Raw genomic sequence first — 15,919 nt, 5'->3', positions numbered from 1 at the left:
ATAGAGACACAGTGAGACACGATGACACACACAGTGACACACACACAGACACACGTATCGACAAACAGATAAACACACACATAAGCGAGGAATCACAGTGGAACACCGAGATACAGAGAGACACACGGACACACATAGACACACAGACACGCACAGAGACACACAGACGCACAGATGCACATAGACACACAGACACGCACAGAGACACACAGACACACACAGAGACACACAGACACGCACAGATGCAGACAGACACGCACAGAGACGCACAGAGAGTTAGAGACACGCACAGGGACACAGACACGCGGGTTGAGACATGCAGGGAAGAATAAATAGTTGTGTATATACATCCAGGGAGAGACATACAGAGGTACGGCATATCGAGACCGAGAGAGAGAGGGGGGGGGAGAGACAAAGACGGTTTGGGCAATCCTCGCCGACCATGCTTAAGAATCCGGGCCAAGAGACGGATCGGGATTTGGGAGCGGTCAAGGTCAGGAATCTCCATCGCGCTGAACAAATCTCCCGGACAGCCGAGGGGCGGGGCTGAGCCCCCTCCGCCCCCCCCCCCAAATTAGCCACTTTGAGCATCAATCACGGAAGAGGGAGAGGGGGGGGGCAGCGACCCGGGGGAGAGAGCTGGTGGGGGGGGGGGAGAAGCGAGCGCTCGGCATTAACGCGCACAGCGAACAGCGAATCAGAGGCTCCTCCAGATGGCATCCCAACAACAACAATAACAACAACAAACAAACAACAACAACACACGGACAAGAAGCCGAGGCGTGGGTGGTTTCCCGTGGCGCCGCGGGCGACAATGCGAGTTCCTGGCGAGACCCCGCGGCGCGCGCTCGGCGCGGTGCTGAAACGGACAGCGAGGCGAGCGGCTTCCAACCACAACAACAACAACCACAACAACAACAACAACCACAACAACAACAACCACAACAACAACAACAACCACAACAACAACAACCACAACAACAATCACCGCGGTGGTGCTGCTGCTGCTGCTGCTGCTGGTGTTAGTGGCATTGGCAGCGGCGGTGCTGCAGCGGTGGTGGTGAGGTCGGAGTCATGTCGTTAGCAACACAGCTGCTGCAGTCGCTCCGAGTCGCGCACGCTATGAACTCCTCGGCACCAGCGGGGACTCCTGGTAGCGGCGGTGGTGGTGGTGGTGGCGGTGGTGGCGGTGGTGGCGGTGGTGGCGGTGACGTCGTGGCCGCTGGCGTGTCCTCCCTGTACCCCCCCGGCCACGGCTCCCTCTCCAGCGGCACCACCACCACCACCACGCCACTGCCCCAGGCCGTGCTCTACCTGCTCATGGCTGCGCTCGTGGTGGTGGGGGTGGCCTACCTGATCGTGGGCCACCTCCTGCGGGACATCGCTCACGATCTTGTGGGTGAGTGCCCTCCGGTGATGCACCGAGTCGGAGTGATGAGCCGTGTCCCCCCACCCCTCCCCATTCCCCTAGAAACACATCGTGGCGTTACGCGCGTGTCTCTCTCTGTGTGTGTGTGTCGTGTAGCGGTTAGCGCGCCTGGCGACACGGGTTCGATTCCCGCTCACGGCCGGCACCGGTGGCGATTTTCTGAACCGGTTCCGGGCGTCTCCTAGGTCGACTCGGCCTCAAATGAGTACCTGGAGCGGTGCGTAAAAACATCGCCACTGGGGAGACAAAGGCGGCCGGGCGTGGTGCTGGCCACCCACCCCCTCGTGTGCCGTGCTGGCCTTCATAGGTGTTCGCTAACAGCACTTGCCCCAACAGTCTGTTAAGGCTACACCGGGGATCTTTGTCTTTGATTTATATGACTATGGGGAGCGGTGGTGCAGTGGTTTGCGCACTGATTTACGGAACCCGGCAAGCCGAGCTCGATTTTCACTCACGGTAAAATGACAGTGGCAAGTCACATGCTTCTTCTAGGTTGACTCGGCCCTAAATGAATAGCTGACGCGGTGTGTGAACAACAAGATTGGGAAGACAAAGGCGGCGGGCGTGGTGTTGGTCACCCACAACCACCGTACGTGCCACCCTTAAAGTGATCATTGCATTTGTGTATATATATGCGAGTACTGTACTAGCCTTTTGCCCGTCCTAGGACGGAAGTTGTAATATTTACGAAAAAATTGAGCAGAGTATAATTGTATCGTGTGTAAATTTAATGGCAGTGAATCTTGCACGAAAGTACGTCATCAAACACTTCACTGCATTTCACTGTAGCACTGTATTAATGACAGTGATTGTTGCACCAAACGAAGTCATCAAACATCTCACTTCATGTCACTGTAGCAATGTATTTAACTGACCGTCAATTTGTTCAAATTCACTGCTCTGCAACTTTATTCTCTTCTGCTTTCGGTGGCTGGGGGTGAGTGTACTGGCAGTCTATAATGTAGACTGTAGCCTGGTTATTAAGTTTGGTGAGTGTACTGGCAGTCTATAATGTAGACTGTAGCCTGGTTATTAAGTTTGGTGAGTGTACTGGCAGTATATAATGTAGACTGTAGCCTGGTTATTAAGTTTGGTGAGTGTACTGACAGTCTATAATGTAGACTGTAGCCTGATTCTCAACCTCGGTGAGCGTACTGACAGTCTATAATGTAGACTGTAGCCTGGTTCTTAACCTCGGTGAGGGTACTGGCAGTCTATGTTGAGTGACATCACGCGCGTTACACACAAACATTATTGTCTCATTATAGTCGTAATATGTGTGGACTCCCTTTAAATCAATATCTGCGCCGGTTTCAAACATCCAGGCTGGCCTGCTTACGATCCATCTAGGGTTCAACCAGACTAAATTCTGTGATGAGCTCACAGACCATTGAATGATCTGTCCCCAATCAGTGCGAGGATGTCACGCGGGCTGGGTCACGTAGCCCGCTCGAGCAGCCAACGCTTGCTCAAGCAGCTTCTGTTTGGCCAGATGGAGGGGCCGGGAGTCGAGATGGGGTCTGATGCGGGGCTCGGGAGAATGGGGAGCCGAGTTGACTTTGCCGGTACCCGGGCAGCCTCTGTGAACGACGCTACTGAGCAGCAGAGGTCGCAAACGGGTTTTGATTCCTTACCCGTACCCGTACCCGGCCGCACCAGGGTCGCAAATGGGTACCCTTACCCGGCCGGGTAGCCGGGTATCGGGTAGGGTACGGGTATCGGGTACCCGGTTGCGACCTCTGCTGAGCAGTGCCAGGCCAGGTGCACCGTGGAGCTACTGGCCAGTTGGAGGGCAGTCACAGGAGGACAGAAGAGAGACGCTCACAACAAAGAGCGGAGTTCGGGGCGACTAAAATGCAGCGAGGTGCCACAGTGGCAAGTACAGGCGGTGGATCTGCCAGTCATCTCAGGCAGTCAACCCACAGCACCTTGGTTTGTCACGTGACCTCCTGCCAGCGCCCCTTCGACACTTCACGTGTTCGCAAAGTGCATCTTAGTTTCGAGCGGCCGTTGTTTTGGAAGGGGTCGTGTAGCGATTAGCGCGCAGCGCTACGAAGCCAGCGACCCGAGTTCGATTCCCGCTCACGACCACCAACACCGGTGACGATTATCTGAACCGATCCCGGACCTTCCCTAGGTCGACTCAGCCCCAAATTCGTATCTGCAGCGATGTGTAAACATCGCCACGTGGAACACAAAAGGCGAGCGGGCGTGGTGCTATCCACTTACCGCGATCGTGTGCCGTGTCGGCCTTCACGTGTTTTTGATTTTACAGCACTCGCCCCAACAGTCCGTTAAAGGCCATACGGGTTGATCTTTTGGTCTTTTGTATATGAGCGCGCGTGTGTGTGTGTGCGTGTGTATATGCGCGTGTATGGGGAGCGGTGGTGCAGCGGTTAGCGCTACGCTGCGCTATGAACCTGGCGACCCGGGTTCGATTCCCGCTCACGGCCAACACCCAGCGACGATTATCTGAACCGGTCCCGGGCCTCTCCTACGTTGACTCAGCCTGAAATGAGTACCTGGTGCGGTGTGTAAACATCGCCACTGGGGAGACAAAGGCGGTCGGGCGTGGTGCTGGCCACCCACCCCCTCGTGTACCGTTCCGGCCTTCATAGGTGCTCGCAAACAGCACTTGCCCCTACAGTCTGTTAAGGCTACACGGGGGATCTTTGTCGCTGCTCGCTCCTCTCGAGCTCCGCTCATTTGAACCAAAATCATCGCGGGCGGTGCAACAGTCGAGCAGCCGCCTCGACTCGACTCACGTTCTCTGCACCCCCCCCCCACCACCTCTCCTCTCCCCCCCACCTCACCTCTCCCCCACTCTCTCCTCTCCCCCCACCTCTCCTCTTCCCCCTACCCCTCTCCCCCACCTCCCCCCACCTCTCCTCTACCCCCTACCCACCACTCCTCTCCCCCCCACCTCTCCCACCACCTCCCCCCACCTCTCCTCTCCCCCCCACCCCTCCTCTCCCCCCACCTCTCCTCTCCGCCCTACCCACCTCTCCTCTCCCCCCACCTCCTCCCACCTCTCCTCTCCCCCCACCTCCCCCCACCTCTCCTCTCCCCCCACCTCTCCTCTCCCCCCTACCCCTCTCCCCCACCTCTCCTCCTCCCCCACCTCTCCTCCTCCCCCACCTCTCCTCTCCCCCCACCTCCCCCCACCTCTCCTCTCCCCCCACCTCTCCTCTCCCCCCCACCTCCCCCCCACCTCTTCCCCTCCCCCCACCTCTCCCCCCCACCTCCCCCCACCTCTCCTCTCCCCCCACCTCTCCTCTCCCCCCTACCCCTCTCCCCCACCTCTCCTCCTCCCCCACCTCTCCTCTCCCCCCACCTCCCCCCACCTCTCCTCTCCCCCCACCTCTCCTCTCCCCCCCACCTCCCCCCCACCTCTTCCCCTCCCCCCACCTCTCCCCCCCACCTCCCCCCACCTCCCCCCACCTCTCCTCTCCCCCCACCTCTCCTCTCCCCCCTACCCCTCTCCCCAACCTCTCCTCTCCCCCCACCTCTCCTCTCCCCCCCACCTCCCCCCACCTGTCCTCCCCCCCCACCTCCCCCCACCTCTCCTCTCCCCACCTGTCCCCCTCTCCTCTCCCCCCCACCTCTCCTCTCCCCCACCTCCCCCCCCCCTCCCCCACCTCTCCCCCCACCTAGCCTGGCTGTTCGGACCCAGCCGCAGGAAGCACGCCAGGGAGTCAAACCGGCCACGGTTCTGTTCGGCGTCATCGCCGCGCCGAGCGAGCCGCGTGGACTCTGCGTGTCTCGTGTCTGTCCTCCTGGAGGAGCGGCTCGCCGAGCCAGACCTCGAGCCGAACCCCGAGCCAGACCCCGAGGCTCAGCAGGTGCTCGCCAACGGCCACAGGGGAGGTCGCGGGCGGTCGAGGTCGGGGCTGGAATCTGGAGCCGGGAGCCCTGGCGGTGCGGGCAGCCACGGGTCACGGCACCTCCCCACGTGACCGGTCCCGGCGTCAACGCGAGACACGAGCGAGATATGGACTCGAGGTCGCAGCACATCAACAACAACAACAACAGCAACAACAGCAACAACAACAACAGTAACCACGTCCATTATTCACCCAGGAAGGCGCTCCCCCCCACCTCCCCACGAATCGCAAGATGGTCGGTGTCGTCACGGTGGTGACGGCGATGATGGTGATGATGTTGGGGGATGGCGGCGGTGATGTGGCAGAACGAAGACGACGCTGGTGACATGGGGGGGGGGGGCATTGTGGTGCTCATGTTGGTGGGTCGCGGTGATGGGTTTGACGGTCGGACCCGTTCAGGAGGGGTGATTTGGCCACAACCAACGTTGAATGAGGCAGCCAAACCACGCGGGGGGTGACATTCAAACAACCCCGCACAGATGGAGTCAAGAATCCATCGTTGCGTGGCCACCACGCAAACCTGAGCCCGCACCACCTGAGCAGGTAACCTGCTGCACGCGGCTAACCCCCAACACAGAGATATATTAGACCTATGCTATGGATGGACTGCTCCCGGCATGGTAACGTCGCCTGGCTCAGGACTATGAGCAGGAGAATGAACGCCTCGGCACGTGAACAGCGCTCTCGAGTTTAGCACGCGGAGGGTTTTCGCGACAAATATTACACTGGTCAACAACAAAAAATTCTGGCCTGGACTTTCGCAGCTGTTTTAGACTAATTTCAGGGTGCTGATTCCAAATCTGATCTCAGATTTGCTCTATCACATCTCATTTTATGCTATCGGCATACCCCATTTTCATTGATTTTTACCCGAAATGAACTCTGTCACTTATGATTGCAAGTTGTTACGAGTCAGTGACTGCTTTAGTGTTAAAATATGGTGCTGTATTTTTAGGATAGTGTGTTTATAATATCATTTTATGTAGATATCCACATTCATTTAATATTTTTCTTTTGCATTTTTTATTGAAAATGCAATATTTGATATCTCTAAAACCTGATGTGATGCCAGATTTGGAATCAGCACTCCAAAATTGCCTTAAACCCGTTGGAATACCTTATGCCAGAAAAAGTGTGTTGACCAGTGAATTATCCACAAGGGGAGTCTCCAGGTCAGATCGCTTAAATGTAACCGCGTCTTTTACCGTTTTATCTGGCAACAAAACTGACACCTTTTTTACAAGGAGTCATGTTTGCATAGACCACAATACCTGTAGTCATAATGCAAACAAAAAACACAACTCTGATAATGTATGCACTGTCCTTGAAGTTGATTGGTCCACACCCGAGACAGCTTTTCTTAGAGCCTAGTCTCACATGGTGTTGGACCAGATGACGCCAAAAGGCGCACAACTCAAAGACAATGCACCATCAGAGTATGAGAGCTCGGGGTAAGCATTTACAGCATTGGAACCTCATTTGCCAGAAGAAAAAATATGATAATTGCTTTTTTACCCTTTAATCTGGCAACAAAACTGACACCTTTTTTACGAGGAGTCATGTTTGCATAGACCACAATACCTGCGGTCGTAATGCAAACAAAAACACAACTCTGATAATGTATGCACTGTCCTTGAAGTTGATTGGTCCACACCCGAGACAGCTTTTCTTAGAGCCTAGTCTCACATGGTGTTGGACCAGATGACGCCAAAAGGCGCACAACTCAAAGACAATGCACCATCAGAGTATGAGAGCTCGGGGTAAAGCATTTACACCATTGTAACCTCATTTGCCAGAAGAAAAAAATATGATAATAGTTTTTTTACCCTTTTATCTGGCAACAAAACTGGTGTAAAAAAGGTGTCAGTTTTGTTGCCAGATTTTTTCTTCTGGCAAATCAGTTTCCAATGGTGTAACCGCGTCATTAAACCCCGCCACCGCCTTGCAACTCAACCAAATCGCCATCGACTCTCTCGGCTCGATAAAACGCGAACCCGCTCGTCACGGAGCAGGCGCTGTATGGGTTGCATTCCTGATGGACTGGTCACCGTCGCGGAAATGTGGAATTTCCACCGCTAAGATGGGCGGCTAACAGAAACACGGGGAGAACGCCACGCGTTTGAGCAGTGACGCAAAGTGGATGGACGTGTTGTTGTTGTTGTTGTCACATCGGTCGGACTAATTGTCAATGCCCATTGGCTTCAGTGGATAACGGAATGCCCCATAGGGTAACGCGTTACAGATACTGTTCATATTTTCCACGCGTTCGAAATCTACTGCTGGATGAAGGCAACCTCAACGCGATGTCGTCAATGGGGGGGAGGTTTGACCATACTTCACCACGCTGGTCAGTGCGAGGTGGCCGGCGAATTCAACTCGGGCCGTCGGGTTAAGAGCGCCGCACGCTAACCGCTGCGCCACCGCTCCCCCGTTTAACCATTTACATGCGATCCCAATAATGATCAACCAATCTCTTATCTGGTAACTGCGATTAAAATCGTTCGATTTGGTAATCATCAATTTCGTACATTATCATCACCACCCTAATCACCATCGCTACATCATCATCACCATCACCACCATCACCAGTATCGCCACATCATCATCAGTATCCCTGTCATCATCATCGTCATCATTATTCCTTTCATCATCATCAGCATCGCCACATCGTCATCATTATTCCTGTCATCATCAGCATCGCCACATCATCATCATCAGTATCGCCACGTGATCGTCGGTGACGTCTCCCGGCGGTGTCCGCGCGTCTCCATCGCGCAGCTCGCTGCTTTGTTGAACGCGCTGATTAAACAACAACAACAACCTGCACGGTACGCGGATTAAACAACAACAACACGCGGTGAGTGGTGTGTTGATCTCTCATGGAGTCAGACCAGGTGACTAATAGAGCCAGACCAGGTGACTCAGAGAGCCAGACCAGGTGAGTCACAGAGCCAGACCAGGTGAGTCACAGAGCCAGACCAGGTGACTCACAGAGCCAGATCAGAGTGACTCACAGAGCCAGGCCAGGGTGAGTCACAGAGCCAGACCAGGTGACTCAGAGAGCCAGACCAGGTGACTCACAGAGCCAGACCAGGTGACCCACAGAGCCAGACTAGGTGACTCACAGAGCCAGATCAGAGTGACTCACAGAGCCAGGCCAGGGTGAGTCACAGAGCCAGACCAGGTGACTCACAGAGCCAGACCAGGGTGGCTCACAGAGCCAGGCCAGGTGACTCACAGAGCCAGGCCAGGTGACTCACAGAGCCAGACCAGGGTGGCTCACAGAGCCAGGCCAGGTGACTCAGAGAGCCAGACCAGGTGACTCACAGAGCCAGACCAGGTGACTCACAGAGCCAGACCAGGGTGACCCACAGAGCCAGGCCAGGGCGACTGATGGAGCCACACTGTTGTTGTGTATTCCCCGCTCCCCTCCCCCACCCCCCCGCGGCGCCCCCGCGTCTCGCCCACAATGGGCAACTTCTTCACTGCTGCCCCTCCCCCCGCTGCCTCCTCCTCCTCCTCGTCGTCCGGTCGCGTCGCAGTCGAGAGCCACGGTGCTAACGGGCGGCGTGGAGTCTCGAGTCCCCTCGGTAACGCTGACCACACTCCACGCGGACAACATACGAACAACATACGAACAACATACGAACAACGCGCATACAACGCAGACTGACACACACACACGCGCGCACGCAATCTCTCAACAGCTGATAGTCACACGCTCGCACACACAACACACTCGCACGCAGACACCACGCAAACGACACACACACAACACGCAAACAAACACAACACGCAAACGACACACAAACAACATACACACAACACCAAACGACACACAAACAACACACAAACAATACACACACAACGCGCAGACAATACACAAACAACACGCAGACACACAACACGCAGACACACACACACAACACGCAAACGACACGCAAACAATACACACACAACGCGCAGACAATACACAAACAACACGCAGACACACAACACGTAGACACACACACACAACACGCAAACGACACGCAAACAACGCACAGACAACACACACAACACGCAAACAATACACAAACAACGCACATACAACACACACACAACACGCAAACACACACAAACAACACGCAGACAATACACAAACAACGCACAGACACACACACACACAACACACCCACACGCAGACAATACACACAACACGCAGACAATACACAAACAACGCACAGACACCCACACACCCACACGCAGACACCCACCCTCACGCGCGCACACGCACGACCTCTCAACAGTCGACACTGGGACCCTGACGCTGCGATGAGCAGATTCCCGTGGATGGAGGAGCGGGCCGCTGCTGGGGTCGACTTGCCCGCGGGGATGAGTGGGGGTCCCGGGGGAGCGAGACCCCCTCGGTGGGGTCAGTGGGACCCCCCTTCGCCGGGGCAGAGAGACAGGATTGAGCGGCTTCGGACGGAGATGGTGAGATACGCTGATGATCATCATCATAATCATTATGATCATCATCATCATGATCACCATCGTCATGATCATCATCATCATGATCATCATCATAATCATCATGATCACCATCATCATCATCATGATCACCATCATCATGATCATTATCATAATCATCATCATGATCACCATCATCATGATCATCATCATGATCATCATAATCATCATCATCATGATCACCATCATCATGATCATCATCATAATCATCATCATGATCATCATCATCATGATCACCATCATCATGATCATCATCATCATGATCATCATCATCATGATCACCATCATCATGATCACCATCATCATGATCATCATCATAATCATCATCATGATCATCATCATCATGATCATAATCATCATCATGATCATCATCATCATGATCACCATCATCACGATGATCATCATCAGGATCATCATCATCATGATCACCATCATCGTTGTTATCATGACGCATCGATGTCGTCAATGTAATCTACATTATACGGTCGCACTCGTTACACACAGAGTGCTCTGACCACCTTGCAGATCTCGTCAAAGGAGTATAAGTCATCCTCAGCATCATCATCATCACGCGAACCTCCGGTCAATCCTCGCAGCAGCAGCAGCAGCGGCGGCTTCTGGCTGACCACCCAACAATGACGCTCGCCCACATCGCGCGCTTTCAGATGCGTTTCTGTGGCCGTCTGGAACGCTCTTCCCTTCCTATGCTCTTTTAAATCGTCCAGATTGACAAACTCATTTTGTTTTTAGAACAGTTTTTTGTGTGTGTTTAGTTTGTTGTCTGTCTGTCTCCGATTAGCGTGGTTGGCTACTTACCTAGCGTAAGAAGGTAAACATAGACACACAGATTATAAATCAACCATCGTCACCACGATCATCGTTGTCATCAACTCATCATCCTTATCATAACACTGGTCAACAAAAAAAACATTTTTTCTGGCCTGGACTTTTGCAGCTGTTTTAGACTAATTTCAGGGTGCTGATTCCAAATCTGATCTCAGATTTGCTCTATCACATCTCATTTGTATGCTATCGGCATACCCCATTTTCATTGATTTTACCCGAAATGAACTCTGTCACTTATGATTGCAAGTTGTTGCGAGTCAGTGACTGCTTTAGTGTTAAAATATGGTGCTGTATTTTTAGGATAGTGTGTTTATATCATTTTATGTAGATATCCACATTTATCTAATATTTTTCTTCTGCAGTTTTTATTGAAAATGCAATATATTTTATATCTCAAAAACCTGATGTGATAGACAAAAACTGATGCCAGATTTGGAATCAGCACTCCAAAATTACCTTAAAACCGTTGGAATACCTTATGCCAGAAAAAGTGTGTTGACCAGTGGATCAATGTATTCTGTGTATTGGTTTAGCCATGTTTGTTTGTTGTAGTACAGAGTTAGACTGATGGCTTTAATCTAAGTTGTCTTGTGGTTGTTGTTGTTTGTTTGACTTGCATCCCGCTGGGATTTTTGCACACAGCGTTGGTGTACGGTGATTTTTTTCTGCAATATTTTGCTGTCTTTTCTTGGATTTTCTGTTTGCACTTAGTCACATATTCACTTTAAGATGTTTTTTTCGTTCATGTTTTTTTGTTTGTTGCGGTTGCACCCGATTCAAGAGCCGAATGGCTCACAGGGCTATACCTAATACATGAACTTGAGTGCCGAGGTGACGATGGCTGAGCGAGCCGTGTGGCTGCCCGGCTGTGCGATTCACTCACGCTCGAGCGGAGAGATCAGCAACTTGCGGTTGCGAGCCGCACGTGGCGGTGGCGGTGGCTCTTTAAGAGCCGCTGCTCCGTGACAGCTGTGATACGACGGAGCGCCGTCTCGAATTCGCCACACAGTGCAACGCGGCTCTTGAAATATTGAGGGTTTTTGTTGGACGAAATTCGAAAAGAATGTCTCTTCTTGTTTTATCCACCAATAGATGCTTTTTTTTTGGGGGGGGGGGGGGGGGAGTTAGATCGCGTAAATGAGTCGTGAAACCTGCCACCGCCCGTACACTTCTTCTTGGTTCTTTCGGTAAAGTCACGTAGAAGGGAAGTATTCAAATAATACAAATAAAACATCAAATAATTCTCACGACGTTTCGGCCACAACGCAAGCAGCCGTCCTCAGGTGAAGAATAGGTCTGTCGAGAAGACAGACTCTGCCTTCTCGACAGACCTGTTCTTGTCTTCTCGACAGACCTGTTCTCCACCTGAAGACGGCTGCTTGCGTTGTGGCCGAAACGTCGTGAGAATTATTTTGTTTTATTTTTATTATTTTATTACTTCCCTTCTACGTGACTTTACCGAAAGAACCAAGAAGATGAATCCCTGCAGTCACGAAAGCTTTAAATTAAAAATCCCTTACTAATTGCCGTGTCGGGGTGGTGGCGGATTTAACGACACATTTATATACTCTTTGGTTCGGTAAAGTCACGTAGAAAAAAAAAATAGAGTACGACGTTTCGATTGCAACACGTCATCATTATTTTCTCTTTCTACGTGACTTTACCGAAAGAACCAAAGAGTAATTCCTGCAGTCACGAAAGCTTCGATTCAAGTTTGACACATTTATATATTTACGTGATCTAACCTCCTCCCACCCCCCCCCCCCCAAAAAAAAACCTCTACTATGAATAATATTGGCCGTAAAAGCCTCCTCCTACCACCACCACTACTCGGTGTTAGACGGACTAAAATCACTGGCATTGGCTGTGCACGTTGGGGGAAGAGCTGGACGGACCCCGCTTAGCTCTGCCACCTCTGCACACTGACAGGCGAGACATCTTCTGGACGTCTGCGAAAACTGCCGGGCCATCCTCTGTTAAAAGGAACTCCATAGCTCATCGGATTCCTCCAGCAGGAACAAAAGATTCCGATGATTCCGATGATTCCGATCTCCTCCGGGTTGCGTGGGGCCAGGGAGGCCGGACACGCGGAGTCGTGCCCTGCCGAGGCCGAACGTTTGACCGAAGCAGTTTTTCGATCATATTCTTAGGTTTGTTCGGTAAAGTCACGTAGGTAAAAAATTAAAATTAATAAAAGTAAAATAAAATAAAAATAAAATACCACGACGTTTAAAAAAAAAATGTTTTACCTACGTGACTTTACCAAAAAAAACCTAAGAATATGAATCCTTGCAGTCACGAAAGCTTCAAATCTAGAGTTTCCCGATCGTCAATACCGTGCGGAGGAGCCGTCGGCCTAGCAGTGGATCGAGAATGGGCGCGTAAACAAACGAGGGGCAGGCGGGGGGGAGGGAGGCAGGCAGGTTGTTGGTAAACGCGCGAATGCAATAGCATCGCGCGCGGCAATGTAAGCTGCGACCTTTCCCGCGATGCGTGCAGAGGGCGTATAACTCGTGCATCCATCAGCGCGCCCACCGTGAATACATGCAGCATGCGTGCGAATTCAATCGAGTCAACTTGTCCTACACACGGCCTGTGCTAGCGAGCACCTGTCGGAGGTCGGTACGTGGCACACATAAGGGGGCGGAGGGGAGGGGGTATGGCCGGACTACAAAGATAAAGGCCACCCGCACAGCTCTACCAGGCGGTTAGGGGCAAGTGCTGTTTGCGAGCAGCTATTGAGGTCGGCATTGCTTGCCCAGCGATGATGTTTACAGCTGAGCCCACCTAGGTGAGGCATGACACCGGTCCAGACTTTCACCACAGATGTTAGCCATAGACGAGAGTCGAACTCAGGTGGCCAGGTTCGTAGCTTTTGGGACAAATGTCACCACCACAACCGGCGATGGTCCGCTCCACTGGTGCCTGTCCCCCGTGTCCTCATGTCCCCCCCCGTCCCCCCTCTGTCCCCATGTCCACCCCCCCCCCCGCGTGTCTCCAGGCGACCGTGCGAGCGATGGACGTGGACCTGTTCCATCGTTTCACGCAGCTCCTCGCCGAGGTTCGCTCCCTGAGGCTCCACCTCAACCACGAGTGCGCGTCCTCCTCCTCCTCCTCCAGCAGCAGCAGCAAGAGCAGCACCAGCAGGAACAGCATCATCATCAGCAGCAGGAACAGCATCATCATCAGCAGCAGCAGCGTGGGCGAGCCTTGCGCCTCGAGCCCACGTGAATCTGCCGAGCCTCCTGAACTCATGACACCACCTCCTCGACCACCGACTCCTCCTCATCATCGCCACCGCCTCCTCCTCCATCGCTGCAGGGACAGACCCAGATGCCTCCACCTGCCCAACAGCTCCGCGCACTCGCGGGAGACTCAACCCAAGGCGGCGGCGGCGGACTTGCAGCGTGACGAGGTGGCCCAGGACGACGGTGGCGACGATGTTGGCGGTGGCGGCGAGCGGCCGGGCGATCGGGGGTTGACGCTCGGCTCCACCGGGAGCTCCGATTCCGACGACTCCACCTTGCGCTTCCACGGCCCGCTGCCGAGGCTGAGGATTTGCGAGACTCCGGCGGAGGCGAGCAGCGCCGAAGAGGAGGACGAGGAGGAGGACGGGGGAGAGGAGACGATGGGACGAGGGAGCAGAGCCTCCCTGCCGCGGCTCCCCGTAGTCCCCGGAGCGCCGGTGGCGCACGGGGGTCACGGGGGCCACGAGGGTCACGAGGGTCACGAGGGAGGCGTCCGCGTGGTGGTCGGGTCGGCGCAGCTGCGCGGCGAGGGCAGCCGAGGGGAGCGTGGAGGAGGCAGGGCCCCGAGATTCGCGGAGCGCTGGCGGTGGCCGGGAGAGGGGGCGGACGCGAGCTTCGTGTAGCGCTGGACGCTCGGCAGAGTTCGCAAACGGGTTTTGATTCCTGACCCGTACCCGGCCGCACCAGGGTCGCAAACGGGTACCCGTACCCGGCCGGGTACGGGTAGCTGGGTATCGGGTAGGGTACGGGTATCGGGTACCCGGTTGCGACCTCTGGCGCTCGGTGGTTCACTCGGCCGGCCAGCGACTAACTCCGCTGCAGCGCCACCCGTTTCGTTCATTCCGTCGGGGCAGCCACAGGCGACCACCTCGCGCCTCTTCGCGCGAACAGGGCGGACGCACGCGTCGACAAAGGTGCCACGCGTAGACGACTCCTGGGGCAAGTGCTGTTTGCGAGCACCTATTAAGTAATGCCAGGGAGGGAGGGGGGTGGGGGGCGGGTGGTGCGGCTAGCGCATCGGCCCGCCCGTTGCGATGTTCATCGTCGATGTTGGTCACGAAGTGGGATTGGAACCGAGGTCCGTCGGGTTCGTGGCGCAGCGAGCGGCGACGGCCCAACCGGCGCTCCCCGTACGCAGAGCGCACCCACGGACACGGGCACAGCGCTCGCACAATCGCCCCCTTGTTTATCCGTGCGCATTCATCCGGGCCGCTCCGCACAAGGCGTCCCTTGTGCGGCCTCCCGGGTTTCGTGCCGAGCGGACCTGAGGGTAGCCCGCGCGTAAACGATCCTGAAATGAATCAATCGGTCTCCCTCCGTGAACGAAGGTGGGTGAAGAGCTCCCAAGGAGCGCGCTCGGATTACGCACGGGCAGGCCGACCCACCCACTTGCTGTACTGCCTTTCGCATTTGACATGCGCCGACTCGCATCCAACGCCCAACGCGACGAGCGGAGACGCGAGACGCGAGATGTTGTGCGGACTAAAGACGTTTGGAACGGAGCGACGAACGGGCGGCCTCGATCGAAGATTTGTTCCGGATCGGCGAGCGTCGAGTTCCAAGCGGCTGTGCCCGCATCCCCGAAACCGGGGGGGCTCAAGCGGGGGGGGGGGGGGGGGCTCGAGAAAGCACCTCGGGTTGTCTGTCGACTCGAATGTCACTCGTGACGGGCACGAGCGCAGGGCGAGTTAAAGAGTTACAAAGGGTGAACGAACGTTCGTTTACAAGTCAACGCTTTGTGTTGTTGTTTATTGAGGATTGCCAACTTGCGTGGTATTAAAATGTCATAATTATTTTTGCAAAAATGTTTTTGTCGTGTTTTTTTGCGCGTCACTCTCCTCCGCGTTATCCCGATTGCGCCATCGGCGTCAGGCAGAGTGTGGCCGCGGAAGTGGACATCACAGAGCAGAAACTAGCGGAGAGCCTTTCTTCAAAGCGACACTCTGCTCCACACACACACGCGCACGCGGTAGAGGGCAGCACCTCGCCACTCGCTCTGA

The 15,919-nt window shown here is 54.5% G+C and overlaps 2 protein-coding genes across 4 annotated transcripts; both read left to right on the top strand.

Annotated features, from left to right (window-relative positions):
* The first annotated feature begins 1,005 nt into the window (after positions 1-1,005).
* SMIM44 (small integral membrane protein 44) lies at positions 1,006-5,385 on the top strand. Its single transcript, XM_078876792.1, has 2 exons — positions 1,006-1,399; positions 5,084-5,385. The coding sequence occupies exons 1-2, from the start codon at positions 1,075-1,077 to the stop codon at positions 5,383-5,385; spliced, it is 627 nt and encodes a 208-aa protein (XP_078732918.1). The 5' UTR covers positions 1,006-1,074.
* On the top strand, positions 5,287-14,888 carry LOC144947597 (uncharacterized). Of its 3 annotated transcripts, none has more exons than XM_078876810.1 (4): positions 5,287-5,856; positions 8,856-8,903; positions 9,636-9,789; positions 13,673-14,888. In XM_078876810.1, the coding sequence occupies exons 3-4, from the start codon at positions 9,646-9,648 to the stop codon at positions 14,540-14,542; spliced, it is 1,014 nt and encodes a 337-aa protein (XP_078732936.1). In that variant the 5' UTR covers positions 5,287-5,856; positions 8,856-8,903; positions 9,636-9,645; the 3' UTR covers positions 14,543-14,888. The 3 variants fall into 3 exon arrangements, with proteins under 3 accessions (XP_078732936.1, XP_078732935.1, XP_078732934.1); XM_078876809.1 differs by having other exon boundaries at positions 9,603-9,789; XM_078876808.1 differs by lacking the exons at positions 5,287-5,856; positions 8,856-8,903 and having other exon boundaries at positions 8,924-9,789.
* The last annotated feature ends 1,031 nt before the right edge of the window (positions 14,889-15,919 follow it).

This window comes from Lampetra fluviatilis, chromosome 46, assembly GCF_964198595.1.
Source record: "Lampetra fluviatilis chromosome 46, kcLamFluv1.1, whole genome shotgun sequence".
Lineage (NCBI taxonomy): Eukaryota > Metazoa > Chordata > Hyperoartia > Petromyzontiformes > Petromyzontidae > Lampetra > Lampetra fluviatilis.
The sequence above is the reverse complement of the archived record's forward strand: the minus strand, read 5'-3'. Positions and strand labels throughout refer to the sequence as shown.